The sequence below is a fragment of the Eleutherodactylus coqui genome, chromosome 2 (genome assembly GCF_035609145.1).
Source record: "Eleutherodactylus coqui strain aEleCoq1 chromosome 2, aEleCoq1.hap1, whole genome shotgun sequence".
Lineage (NCBI taxonomy): Eukaryota > Metazoa > Chordata > Amphibia > Anura > Eleutherodactylidae > Eleutherodactylus > Eleutherodactylus coqui.
In genome coordinates this window covers 296,666,881-296,681,844 of record NC_089838.1, presented here as the reverse complement: position 1 = coordinate 296,681,844, position 14,964 = coordinate 296,666,881, and the positions used below count along the sequence as shown (strand labels likewise).

At 48.6% G+C, this 14,964-nt stretch overlaps 1 protein-coding gene across 3 annotated transcripts in view; it reads right to left on the bottom strand.

The window, feature by feature from the left end:
• Window positions 1-14,964, bottom strand: part of TACC1 (transforming acidic coiled-coil containing protein 1) — a 106,596-nt gene that overhangs the window by 32,037 nt on the left and 59,595 nt on the right. For all 3 annotated transcript variants that reach the window (XM_066593375.1, XM_066593373.1, XM_066593376.1), the window contains one exon: window positions 204-1,011. In XM_066593375.1, the coding sequence (XP_066449472.1) occupies window positions 204-1,011 (808 nt within the window). The remainder of the gene's footprint in view (window positions 1-203; window positions 1,012-14,964) is intronic.

Here is a 14,964-nt window from a genome sequence, read left to right as displayed (position 1 = left end):
TTCCTGAAACCTAAAATACTCCACTAAACAAAAATAGACAGGATATGAAAAGTTCTCAAGCAACACATTTAACAGTGGACATGTTTTCTACAACAATGTGTCCAAGGTTCCAAAAGTTACAGATTTTAGTCTATCGGTTTGAAGCAGTTCATCACAAATAATTTCAGAGATGGCATCAAAAAGGTACACAGATCGATACGTACGTGATCAGTCGTGATCTTCCCAACTTTGGAGATGATTGGGCGCTTCCAGTTCCTTTCCTTGGATTAGATTCTTGGGAAAGATCAGTTTCAGAGCTGGACAAGTTGCATGGCTTATGATGATCCAGTGAGTTATCATCCAAGTCTTTGCTAAATCCAGTTGGTGCCCTAGTGACAGTAGGAGAAGGAGGCAAGTCAGACTTTCCACCAAATGGGTTGAAGTTGGGGTCATCCCATTGGCTGGGGTCAAAATTATAAGACGATTTGGAAAGAGGGACATTCTCTGGGTTGGTAGTGGGATCTCCGCCCTTGCTTGTCTTCTTCTCTTTTGGTATCTTTGATGGAAGTTTACTGACAGATTTCCGGACTTTGGTGGGTGGATCTTTTTGGACCTTTGCAGGAGATTCCATTGAGGAGTCCTGGTCAACATCTCTCTCAGAAGAATCTGCTGCTAAACCATTCTCGTTCTGTACACCATTATTATTATTGAACCGATCATCGTCTTCGCCATCTACCATTTTTTGCTGAGGATCATTGTCATTTGATGGAAAAAGACATTTAATTACAGATGGATCTTCTGGTGGTTGCACTGCAGTGTCATCAGGAATGGATTCTTGCACGGTTTTACTTGATGGCTTAATGGTATTACCATCGCAGAAAACATCAGGTTTACTTGTAACTCTGTCGGGAACTGTGTCCACCTTGGTCTCAAAGTCTAGTTCTGAGGTTCCATTACTTGATATATTGTTGTTTTCATTAAGCGACAATTGGGATAGGAGTTTGGTGACCTCTTTCTTTGTTTCTGTCAAACCTGAAACACAGGAGAACAAATAATATACATATATCAATGAAGTAGAAAAAAAAATGCAGTCTATGTTGATGTATTAAGAACAAAACCTTAAAAAAGGTAAATTTAAATGTAAAAAAGTGGTCATAGCACAACTCTGAAGCTTCCATTCCTAAAGTGGGTTTTCTGAAAGTGGGATATCAATGACCTACAGGTATCCTTGTGATTGGATATTGATAACCTATCGGTGGGGATCCACCTCCCTGGATCTCTAGCGTCAGCTGTTTGAAGAAGCATCGTGGTCTCTTCTCAGGCTAGTAACATTACAATCATTCACCACATGGCCTTTCATCAGCTCAGTTCCATTCAAGTGAAAGGGATTGAGCGGGTATACCAGATAAAGGCCGCGACCTCTTCAAATAGATGGTCGTCAAAGGGGAACCACAGATCTATTTCAAAGACAGGTCATTAATATCAGGTCATAAATACCTGTTTCTCTAGGTGCACAACTAAGCAAGTCTACAAGGCTACATCTGTTCACCCCCAGCATTACTGAAGACGACGGTTGGGTCTCGAAAAACACAACTTGTTTGCAGGTTTAAATCAAAAATTTAAAAAAAGTCAGGTTGAACATCTTTGCTTCTGTGCTTCTCTTCACACCTGAAAGGTTGCACCAACCAACAGTTTTCTTATCTTATCCTCCAGATCGCTTCACATTCAATATTTTCAGTTATGGCATCTATCTGGACTGGCAGCACCCCGGATATTCAAAGCCAACTTTCATTTTACCTCCATGGAACTACCACATCTCTGCGGGCCATATGTACATTCTGACACGGTGGCTCCATCTTTTTGCTTCCTTGCACCAGTCCTATCAATATCAATAGTCGGTCACAGAAAACCCCATTAAAGAGAGGTTTTCTGGTTTAGAAAATCCATTTCCATATGAACAATTAGGAAATTCTAGATAGGGTTACCCTGTTGAGTTCCCTCAATTTTATGACAGAGCAGAGATTGCCTGCAAGAAAGGTCTCTTGCTCTGTAGGTCTCAGTGTAGGGAGGGTACTGTTTCTCTAGTTTTAATTGTTCTGTGTGATGCAATAGAACTGTAGCTTTAACAAGGAGTGAGAAGAAGGAGCAAGCAAGTCTCTAAATCGGGAAGAATTAGCTTGAAGTCAGTGTGTGTGTAGCTACGCTGTGGTGGGAATATAGGGTCACCCTCCATAATGTCATACATGTCATGTCTTATGTTGGTGCGCTGTGCAAATCTGTCTAATCATTCTGTTATGTGTATTGCACAGCTGCAGCGTGTGATGGGTTAAGTATTTGCAAGAGCCTGTAGATTGCCTGTGAATGTATTAATTTATATCCTGTCACGTGGTATGAGTGAGGCTATAAATCAGAGTGTCTGAGAGCAAGAAGGGCTGTCCATGTCTTCTGGGTTCCTGACAAAGAGTGCCAGCTACAGGGGGGTACCTTTAACCCTCATTTAGTAAAGAATGGAAGAGGAGGAGCAGTTCCCTCGATTGCCTGATCTAGAATGAGAGAGGAGTGAGCCCAAATTGAAGAGAGAGCATGAGGGAGAAGTAAGTGGAGTTTTTCCCAAGGCCCAGTGCAGAGGTACTCTTATCAATTGTTCACACTCGAGCGTTCTGAAGTCTGGGACCGCCGAGTGGTGGTACTCTTCTTCACTTGTTCAAGCCCAAGCGTCCTGAAGTCTGGGACCGCTAGGTGGAGGTACGAGTCTTCAATTGTTCACACACGGGCGTCCTGAAGCCTGGGATCGCCATGTGGAGGTACTCCTAATCAAGTCTGTCTAAATGCCTGCACTTGGAAGATTGTCTACTTTGCCTTGCACTGCTGAAGTTTGTTTAAGTAAAGTTGTTCCAGGCCCTGACAATGCCTAGGGACCTGAGGTACATTATATCTGTCTGCGGCTCATTTATTCTCCACGGAAGGTCATTCCGGTGTGTATCGTAACGGTGGCATCACCCCTGACAACTATTATCCTGTTCTACTGTTTATTGGGCATCAGTCTCCTGGGGGTGTTCGGAAGAGGCCCAGTGCTGCCCTGGTTGTGGCTATGTGCACCCCTCCAGGAGGGAGTGTGGCAAGTGCCACCGTGACAAGCCAGTATCTTGCCCCCCCCCCCCTACTCCTCAACATATGCCCTGTGTCCGGGGTCACCCTACGGGATGCTGCAAGAGGAGCTTGAGGTCATCTCTGCGAGATACTGCAGAAAAGCAGTAATCACTCTATGGGCACGGTCTCCCCAGCAAAAAAAAAAAAAAGGACATTGGCAAAAGCAGGCCCCAGGGACATATGCCTCCTAGTTTTCCTCCCTCCCATGTTAGTTCGTAACCAGGTAAGGACTTTGTTGATCCCAATAAATGGAAGTTACTTTAGGACTCAGACCGCTAACGTTGATCCACCAGATTTGTCAATCCACACAAGGATTTATTTGATCCTGGCACTGAGACCTACAGTAAATGTATTCATATCTTTACTTAAAGTTTGTTGTTGCGAGCAAATAATTCATCTCCTGAGCCATGCTTTAGTCATCAGTGAAGTCTCCACACAATGGCCACTAGCAGAGTCTAACTTCCAGACTCGCGCCTCTCCTGAACCGGTAGGGCCATAGCCAGGGCATGAGTCCTTACTAACACCTCTGCCTTCTCATGAGGATAAGGGGACAATGGTATTCCTGAAAGCCTTGGGTTTGGCACTCCCAGGCCAGGAACCCAGTCTGCTGGATACCCGTAAAGCCAAACCAGATACATAGGTCCTCTCCCACCAGCACATCCATGCATTACATTAACAGCCTATTGATTTAAACTACAACGCTGTAATGTTTCACTCCACCAGTGGTGGCGCTATAGGGGAATTGATACCAGGTTCACTAATCGCTGTGGGTTAAGGCACCTTTACAGGAGTTAACTATCGGCTTAATAAAGAGCAAATTTGAAACAGTTGTTTAGGGTAAACATGGCCACTGACAATGAAATGAGCAATAAGTCGCTAGTCAATTTGGCTTACCAGAAAAATAGTCGCTGATTTGATCAAAAGTAGTGTGATCAAAAAAGGAATTTCATAAATTATTTTCTGGAACACTTGAAGAAATCACCTTTTAGAAGTTACGTAAACATTGGGTAAAACTTTCAGGCAGACATTCAAATCGAAGATGAAAAAGTTTTACCAAACTTTTATGAGAGAGGACAGGTATGCCAGACATATTTGTGACAGATTCTGCCAAGATCATCAATTTGGGAGGTTACTAGAGCATTTCTTGAGGTGGCCATTGGCTAAAGACTCAAAAGAGCAAAACAAAAAAGAAAAGCTATATTCATATGGTCGCAACAAGTCAATCCCACCGGCATCCCATAACAAATATTAATACATCTAAGCATGCTGCCTAGTGCCAAGTGACCAGATGTTCCTCAAGCTGGAGATCCATCATTTCAGGTCTCAGCACATTATCCCATATAGAAGGATCTTGTGTATTGGAAGCATATGAAAAAGGTAATTATTAGAGATGAGCGAACGCGTTCGTCCGAGCTTGATATTCGTGCGAATATTAGGGTGTTCGGGATGTTCGTTATTCGTGACGAACACCATGCGGTGTTCTGGTTACTTTCACTTCCTTCCCTGAGACGTTAGCGCGCTTTTCTGGCCAATTGAAAGACAGGGAAGGCATTACAACTTCCCCCTGCAACGTTTAAGCCCTATACCACCCCCCTGCTGTGAGTGGCTGGCGAGATCAGGTGTTCGCCTAATATAAAAGTCGGCCCCTCCCGCGGCTCGCCTCAGATGCGGTGTGAGTTAGATGAGGGACAGTGCTGTTTATACCGGAGCTGCTGTAGGGAAAGAATTGGTAGTTAGTGTAGGCTTCAAGACCCCCCAAAGGTCCTTATTAGGGCCACTGATAGCTGTGTGTTGGCTGCTGTTAGCAGTGGGATTTTTTTTTTTTTCTCAAAATCGCCTCTGCAGACCGTTGCACCTGGCATTAGGGACAGAAGTGCTGCATAGGCAGGGAGAGTGTTAGGAGTGAGTGTAGCCTTCAAGAACCTCAACGGTCCTTTCTAGGGCCATATTTATCCGTGTGCAGTACTGTCCAGGCTGCTGTTGGCTGTGCTGCATTTTTTTTGGGCTTCTCAAAATCGCCTCTGCAGAGCATTGCACCCTCCATTGATACTGCAGGGAAAGAATTGTATAGGCAGGGCCACAACACAGTTATTATTCATAGAATATACGCAGTGCTGCCTGTTGGTGGGAAAAAACTGAAAACAAATCTATTTGTCCAGCCTGTGTCCGTCCTTACGCCTGTGTAGACGTGTGAGCTGCGTGAAAAACATTGCTAAATCATACGCAGCCAGCTACGCTTTACTGCTGGGTTCGCCATTTGCTTTCCTTAATTGGGAAAAAAAAATACCTGCTCTCCAAGAGTTATAATAACTCTGCTACCCTCACGTTCTGTGACACATAAGCAGGGACACAGCGCAGTTATTAAACTTCGCAGGTTCATTGAATATACGCAGTGCTGCCTGTTGGTGGGAAAAAACTGAAAACAAATCTATTTGTCCAGCCTGTGTCCGTCCTTACGCCTGTGTAGACGTGTGAGCTGCGTGAAAAACATTGCTAAATCATACGCAGCCAGCTACGCTTTACTGCTGGGTTCGCCATTTGCTTTCCTTAATTGGGAAAAAAAAATACCTGCTCTCCAAGAGTTATAATAACTCTGCTACCCTCACGTTCTGTGACACATAAGCAGGGACACAGCGCAGTTATTAAACTTCGCAGGTTCATTGAATATACGCAGTGCTGCCTGTTGGTGGGAAAAAACTGAAAACAAATCTATTTGTCCAGCCTGTGTCCGTCCTTACGCCTGTGTAGACGTGTGAGCTGCGTGAAAAACATTGCTAAATCATACGCAGCCAGCTACGCTTTACTGCTGGGTTCGCCATTTGCTTTCCTTAATTGGGAAAAAAAAATACCTGCTCTCCAAGAGTTATAATAACTCTGCTACCCTCACGTTCTGTGACACATAAGCAGGGACACAGCACAGTTATTAAACTTCGCAGGTTCATTGAATATACGCAGTGCTGCCTGTTGGTGGGAAAAAACTGAAAACAAATCTATTTGTCCAGCCTGTGTCCGTCCTTACGCCTGTGTAGACGTGTGAGCTGCGTGAAAAACATTGCTAAATCATACGCAGCCAGCTACGCTTTACTGCTGGGTTCGCCATTTGCTTTCCTTAATTGGGAAAAAAAAATACCTGCTCTCCAAGAGTTATAATAACTCTGCTACCCTCACGTTCTGTGACACATAAGCAGGGACACAGCGCAGTTATTAAACTTCGCAGGTTCATTGAATATACGCAGTGCTGCCTGTTGGTGGGAAAAAACTGAAAACAAATCTATTTGTCCAGCCTGTGTCCGTCCTTACGCCTGTGTAGACGTGTGAGCTGCGTGAAAAACATTGCTAAATCATACGCAGCCAGCTACGCTTTACTGCTGGGTTCGCCATTTGCTTTCCTTAATTGGGAAAAAAAAATACCTGCTCTCCAAGAGTTATAATAACTCTGCTACCCTCACGTTCTGTGACACATAAGCAGGGACACAGCGCAGTTATTAAACTTCGCAGGTTCATTGAATATACGCAGTGCTGCCTGTTGGTGGGAAAAAACTGAAAACAAATCTATTTGTCCAGCCTGTGTCCGTCCTTACGCCTGTGTAGACGTGTGAGCTGCGTGAAAAACATTGCTAAATCATACGCAGCCAGCTACGCTTTACTGCTGGGTTCGCCATTTGCTTTCCTTAATTGGGAAAAAAAAATACCTGCTCTCCAAGAGTTATAATAACTCTGCTACCCTCACGTTCTGTGACACATAAGCAGGGACACAGCACAGTTATTAAACTTAGATAATTCATTCACTAGAGGCAGTGGGGCCTTTCGTTTTCCAAAAAGGGCAAAAATTATATTTGGCCTGCAGTCTTGCGCCAATTTATTTCCTGCCTGGGAAATCTAATCACTGGTAATACAGCATGCTGAGGGGTAGGGGTAAGCCTAGAGGACGTGGACGTGGACGTGGCCGAGGACGCGGAGGGCCAAGTGAGGGTGTGGGCACAGGCCAAGCTCCTGATCCAGGTGTGTCGCAGCTGTCTGCTGCGCGATTAGGAGAGAGGCACGTTTCTGGCGTCCCCACATTCATCGCCCAATTAATGGGTCCACGCGGGAGACGGTTATTAGAAAATGAGCAGTGTGAGCAGGTCCTGTCCTGGATGGCAGAAAGTGCTTCGAGCAACCTATCGTCTACCCGCAGTTCTGCGCCGTCCACTGCTGCCAATCCGAATCCTCTGTCTGCTGCTCCTCCTTCCTCCCAGCCTCCTCAGTCCACTACAATGACACCTGCTCAGGAGCGGGAACACTCCCAGGAACTGTTCTCGGGCCCCTGCTTAGATTGGGCAGCAGCGGTTCCTCTCCCACCAGAGGAGTTTATCGTCACTGATGCCCAACCATTCGAAAGTTCCCGGGGTCCGGGGGAAGAGGCTGGGGACTTCCGCCAACTGTCTCAACAACTTTCTGTGGGTGAGGAGGACGATGACGATCAGACACAGTTGTCTTGCAGTGAGGTAGTAGTAAGGGCAGTAAGTCCCAGGGAGCAGCGCACAGAGGATTCGGAGGAAGAGCAGCAGGACGATGAGGTGACTGACCCCACCTGGTGTGCAACGCTTACTCAGGAGGACAGGTCTTCAGAGGGGGAGTCAAGGGCATCAGCAGGGCAGGTTGCAAGAGGCAGTGCGGTGGCCAGGGGTAGAGGCAGGGCCAGACCGAATAATCCACCAAGTGTTTCCCAAAGCGCCCCCTCGCGCCATGCCACCCTGCGTAGGCCGAGGTGCTCTAAGGTCTGGCAGTTTTTCACAGAGACGCCTGACGACCGACGAACAGTGGTGTGCAACCTTTGTCGCGCAAAGCTCAGCCGGGGAGCCAACACCAACAGCCTCACCACCACCACCATGCGCAGACATATGATGGCCAAGCACCCCGCAAGGTGGGACAAAGGCCGTTCACCGTCTCCGGTTTGCACCCCTGCCTCTCCCCCTGTGCCCCAACCTGCCACTGAGATGCAACCCCCCTCTCAGGACACAGGCACTACCGCCTCATGGCCTGCACCCACACCCTCATCTCCGCTGTCCTCGGCCCCATCCAGCAGTGTAGTTCAGCGCACCGTTCAGCCGTCGCTTGCGCAAGTGTTCGAGCGCAAGCGCAAGTACGCCGCCACGCACCCGCACGCTCAAACGTTAACCGTCCGCATCGCAAAATTCATCAGCCTTGAGATGCTGCCGTATAGGGTTGTGGAAACGGAGTCCTTCAAAAGTATCATGGAGGCGGCGGCCCCGCGCTACTCAGTTCCCAGTCGCCACTACTTTTCCCGATGTGCCGTCCCAGCCCTGCACGACCACGTCTCCCGCAACATTGTGCGCGCCCTCACCAACGCGGTTACTGCCACGGTCCACTTAACTACGGACACGTGGACAAGCACAGGCGGGCAGGGCCACTACATCTCCCTGACGGCACATTGGGTGAATTTAGTGGAGGCTGGGACAGAGTCAGAGCCTGGGACCGCTCACGTCCTACCCACCCCCAGAATTGCGGGCCCCAGCTCGGTGCTGGTATCTGCGGAGGTGTATGCTTCCTCCACTAAAGCACCCTCCTCCTCCTCCTCCTCCTCTGTCTCACAATCAAGATGTGTTAGCAGCAGCATGTCGCCAGCAGTCGGTGTCGCGCGGTGTGGCAGCACAGCGGTGGGCAAGCGTCAGCAGGCCGTGCTGAAACTACTCAGCTTAGGCGATAAGAGGCACACGGCCCACGAACTGCTGCAGGGTCTGACACAGCAGACCGACCGCTGGCTTGCGCCGCTGAGCCTCCAACCGGGCATGGTCGTGTGTGACAACGGCCGTAACCTGGTGGCGGCTCTGCAGCTTGGCAGCCTCACGCACGTGCCATGCCTGGCCCACGTCTTTAATTTGGTGGTTCAGCGGTTTCTGAAAAGCTACCCACGCTTGTCAGACCTGCTCGTAAAGGCGCGCCGGCTCTGCGCACATTTCCGCAAGTCCCACACGGACGCTGCCACCCTGCGCACCCTGCAACATCACTTTAAGCTGCCAGTGCACCGACTGCTGTGCGACGTGCCCACACGGTGGAACTCTACGCTCCACATGTTGGCCAGGCTCTATGAACAACGGAGAGCTATAGTCGAATACCAACTCCAACATGGGCGGCGCAGTGGGAGTCAGCCTCCTCAATTCCTTTCAGAAGAGTGGGCCTGGTTGGCAGACATCTGCCATGTCCTTGGTAATTTTGAGGAGTCTACCCAGGTGGTGAGCGGCGATGCTACAATCATTAGCGTCACCATTCCTCTGCTATGCATCTTGAGAAATTCCCTGCAAACCATAAAGGCAGCTGCTTTGCGCTCGGAAACGGGGGCGGGGGAAGACAGTATGCCGCTGGATAGTCAGGGCACCCTCCTGTCTATTTCTCAGCGCGTACAGGAGGAGGAGGAGGAGCATGAGGAGGAGGGGGAAGAGACAGCTTGGCCCGCTGCTGACGGTACACCGGCTGATTGCCTGTCATCCTTTCAGCGTGTATGGCCTGAGGAGGAGGAGGAGGAGGAGGATCCTGAAAGTGATCTTCCTAGTGAAGACAGCCATGTGTTGCGTACAGGTACCCTGGCACACATGGCTGACTTCATGTTAGGATGCCTTTCTCGTGACCCTCGCGTTGCACGCATTCTGGCCACTACGGATTACTGGGTGTACACACTGCTCGATCCACGGTATAAGGAGAACCTGCCCACTCTCATTCCCGAAGAGGAAAGGGGTTCGAGAGTGTTGCTATACCACAGGACCCTTGCGGACAAGCTGATGGTAAAATTCCCAGCCGACAGCGCTAGTGGCAGAAGGCGCAGTTCCGAGGGCCATGTTGCAGGGGATGTGCGTAGATCGAGCAGCATGTACATCCCAGGCAGTGCAACAGTCTTTAAGGGCCTGGCCAGCTTTATGGCTCCCCACCAAGACTGTGTCACCGCTCCCCAGTCACGGCTGAGTCGGCGGGAGCACTGCAAAAGGATGGTGAGGGAGTACGTAGCGGATCGCACGACCATCCTTGGTGACGCCTCTGCCCCCTACAACTACTGGGTGTCGAAGCTGGACACGTGGCCTGAACTAGCCCTGTATGCCCTTGAGGTGCTTGCTTGTCCTGCGGCTAGCGTGTTGTCGGAGAGGGTGTTTAGTGCGGCTGGGGGAATCATCACAGATAAGCGTAGCCGCTTGTCAACCGACAGTGCCGACAGGCTAACACTCATCAAGATGAACAAAGGCTGGATTTCGCCAGACTTCTGTTCTCCACCAGCGGACAGCAGCGATACGTAAGCAATACGTAGGCTGCACCCGCGGATGGAAGCTACGTTCTCTCTCACCATCCAAAACGGGGACATTTCTGCTTCATCAATCTGTGTCTAATATTCCTCCTCCTCCTCCTCCTGCTCCTCCTCCTGAAACCTCACGTAATCACGCTGAACGGGCAATTTTTCTTAGGGCCACAAGGCTCACTCAAATAATTTTTCTGAACAATTTTTATAAATTTCAATGCGCTTAAAAGCATTGGAACTTTAACTTGAACCAATTTTTCGTTACACTGGGCTGCCTCCAGGCCTAGTTACCACTTAAGCCACATTAACCAAAGCGATTAATGGGTTTCACCTGCCCTCTTGGCTGGCCATGGCCAATTTTTGGGATGTACATTAGTACTGTTGATACAGCAATTTTTGTGGGCCCTCGCCTACAGTGTAATCAAATTAATTTTTAGCCCACCTGCATTACAGCTGACGTTACCTCAGCTGTGTTGGGCAATGCAATGGGATATTTTTGTGTACCGCCGGTGGGTTCCAGGGAGCCACCCATGCTGTAGGTGCACACTGAGTTTTTAATACTTCTGTACACTTCTAAAGAACCCGTCTGACTGGGGCATGCAGTGTGGGCCGAAGCCCACCTGTATTACGCACGACATTACTACCTCAGCTGTGTTGGGCAATGCAATGGGATATTTCTATGTACCGCCGGTGGCTTCCTGGCACCCACCCAGGCAGTGGGTCCACAGGGAGTTAAACCTACATGTGTCCACTTGTAAAGAACCCCAGTCTGACTGGGGCATGCAGTGTGGGCCGAAGCCCACCTGCATTACGCACGACATTACTACCTCAGCTGTGTTGGGCAATGCAATGGGATATTTTTGTGTACCGCCGGTGGGTTCCAGGGAGCCACCCATGCTGTAGGTGCACACTGAGTTTTTAATACTTCTGTACACTTCTAAAGAACCCGTCTGACTGGGGCATGCAGTGTGGGCCGAAGCCCACCTGTATTACGCACGACATTACTACCTCAGCTGTGTTGGGCAATGCAATGGGATATTTCTATGTACCGCCGGTGGCTTCCTGGCACCCACCCAGGCAGTGGGTCCACAGGGAGTTAAACCTACATGTGTCCACTTGTAAAGAACCCCAGTCTGACTGGGGCATGCAGTGTGGGCCGAAGCCCACCTGCATTAACCCTTTCCAGTCCACTGTGTGACCTGTGAAGACATTAGGGTTTAAGGCTGTACAGCTCCGTTGTTGGTAGACGTCCGTCGGGGTTCTCTTACTGTATATTGCCAGCCTCTCTGCTGTCGGAGCCTATCCTACGTGTCAGCTCATGCAGTACTGGCTTTAGCCAGCATATAGCGCCGTTGTATAACAGCAGAAAAAGAGTAAGCCCCCTAGGAAAACCATATACAAATTGGATTGGAAAGGGTTAAGCACAACATTACTACCTCAGCTGTGTTGGGCAATGCAATGGGATATTTCTATGTACCGCCGGTGGCTTCCTGGCACCCACCCATGCTGTAGGTGCACACGGAGTTTTTACTACATCTGTACACTTATAAAGAACCCCAGTCAGACTGGGGCATGCAGTGTGGGCCGAAGCCCACCTGCATTAAGCACGACATTACTACCTCAGCTGTGTTGGGCAATGCAATGGGATATTTCTGTGTACCGCCAGTGGGTTCCAGGGAGCCACCCATGCTGTGGGTCGACAGGGACTTCACAATAGGGAGTTGTACCTGCCTGTGTCTATGAATTAAAAAGCCCGGTCTGACTGGGGCATGCAGACACCTTGACAGAATGAATAGTGTGTGGCACATAGGTTCCCCATTGCTATGCCCACGTGTGCAGCTCCTGATGGCGGTGGCACAGGATTCTATTTCTCATTGCTTCTGTACAGCATTGTGGGCTATCGCTCCGCCACTTTTAAAGAGGGTCGCTGCCTAGCCGTGCCAACCTCTGCAGTGTGTGCCTGCGGTCCCTCGTCATGGCAGACGCAATTCTAAATAGACATGAGCGTGGTGTGGCATGAGGGCAGCTGAAGGCTGCGCAGGGACACTTTGGTGTGCGCTGTGGGGGGGAGGGGGGGCGGTTGGGCAGCATGTAACCCAGGAGAAGTGTCAGTGGAGTGTCATGCAGGCAGTGATTGTGCTTTGTTGGAGGTAGTGTGGTGCTTAGCAAAGGTATGCCATGCTAATGAGGGCTTTTCAGAAGTAAAAGTTGTTGGGAGGGGGGGGGCCCACTCTTGCCGGTATTGTGGCTTAATAGTGGGACCTGGGAACTTGAGATGCAGCCCAACATGTAGCCCCTCGCCTGCCCTATCCGTCACTGTGTCATTCCCATCACTTTCCTGAATTGCCCAGATTTTCACACATGAAAACCTTAGCGAGCATCGGCGAAATACAAAAATGTTCTGGTCGCCCATTGACTTCAATGGGGTTCGTTGTTCGAAACGAACCCTCGAGCATCACGGGAAGTTCGTTACGAATAACGAACACCCGAACATTTTGGTGTTCGCTCATCTCTAGTAATTATCCTAAAAGCAAAAGGTACATAAAAAGGGATAACATGGGGTCTCGAATCATAATTCATGTTTCCTTAGGAGATCTTAATCCCATATCTGTAATATATTAAAATAACTCTTCTCCTTCCAAACACACAACACAAGCGCTCTGTTATGATGACTCCAGGGAACAGCCTGTAATTACATTACAAATACGTTTCTTTCATACCTAGCCAAAAAAATTGGATCATTAGACGTAAAAACTGTAATTACAGCAATTAAATATAAAAAAAGGTAATAAATACCTTTAATCCTGCTGTCCAAGGTAAAACCAAGTATTCTGCTCCCCCACCTACCATGTGCCATTTATAATATTGGTGTCTTATGTAGAAGAAGGGAATTTGGTCCCCCTTAAAGTAACCCTCTCGTTTCCGGACAAACTTCTATCTGTAGTAACTTACTGGTACTTTAGCTTCTCTTCTTCTGGTTCCACATGTTTGGTTCTTTCTAATTTCGGGCAGCCAGGATGGCTGCCACCATCTAATAGACACTATGAACTCCTCTATATTTGGCAAGCACTGATCATGTGAGCAGCTACAGTGCATTGGTAGTCCTAACACTACATCCTGGCCGCCTGAAAAGTGAGCTGGAACCAGCAGAACAAAAAGTCAGAAAGAAAAGTAAGTGCCGGTAAGATACCCCTCCACTCTCCGGTCCCAGGGCAGAATTTTGTCCCGAAACTGAATGGTTGCTTTAAAAGGCTTGTTCCCAAAAGTCAAGGAAAGGGTGGAGGAACTACTATTAGTGATGTGATCTAAATAGTAAAAGTAGTTTTTGTGAGTTAGTAGGGTGCTGGCAGTTCACTTACTGCCACCGTGGGCAACAGATGAAAGTGCTAGTCACGAAAGAAAGTAAATAATGGACCGTAGGCGCAACCCTTATAATATAAGGCACATTTAGACAAAGGGATTACCCCAATCGGGTTAATCCGTTTTTTTAAGTATGCCTTATATTATAAGGGTTGCACCCATTATTTTATTCCCAAAATTGACTTTCTTACCCATCCATATGATAAGGGATAAAATTCAGATTGGTGGAGGTCCCTTCTAGTCACTGCAGGCTTGCTGAACCCACCCACAGTAATGTGGAGATTGAATGGAGTGGCGGTTGCACATGTATGGCGTTGCACCTTTCATTTTAATCAGACCAATGGAAATAGAGTACAAGCACTCGACTGCCTCCAGCAGTTCCATTGAAGAGGAATGAAACGACACTGCCCTTCCGACAGCCCCTCCATCCAGCTTCCACTTCACTGCGAGGTGGGTACAGCGAGCCCACAGAGAGGAGGAGGAGATACAGGACCCCCATTTTCTGGATTGACAGGGGTCTCACTATTGAGATCCTCACTGATGAGGATCACCAGTTTTCCTATGGAAGGGGATAGGGGTCAATTTTGGAATAACCTCTAAGTACCAGGGCCCAGGTGCAACTGCTGCCACTATAGCTATGACCTTGTTAACGTCCATCTTTCGTAGAAGAGAAAAGGCGGCTTCATCGTAGTTCAACCCTTTTTAGTGGAGAGGGGGAAGCCATGCACAGGTTTAATTATATCCATGGGCAAGAGGTGTTCGAACTAGCCTGGGCCTGAGATGACTTCTTCACAGATGACATAGCAGTCATTACATGCAGCAGCAGGAGGCGGCCCACATGGGTTTGTACAGCTTCATAGAATATGGCTTTGTTGCAAAAAAATATCTCCTTTCTTCTTAAATCAGCACCTTGCCTAGGCACAAGTTGTATATGGTAGCGCAGTTCCATTCACTCGAAGAAAGCGAATACTGAACACAACTCATGACAGGTATGGTGCTGAAGAAAGCAGCCACGTTTCACAAAGGGTGGCTTCACACCTGTTTTGGGAATTCCGCTTTTCTGCTCCATCTGGCAAGCAGAGAAGGAAAATCCCTGCAGCCGAGCAGCGTCGGATAGACCCCGCTGGCTATAATGGGGTCCAATGGCTTTCCGCCAAGCTGCGTGGCTTTTGGATGGAAGAAAAAGCTCT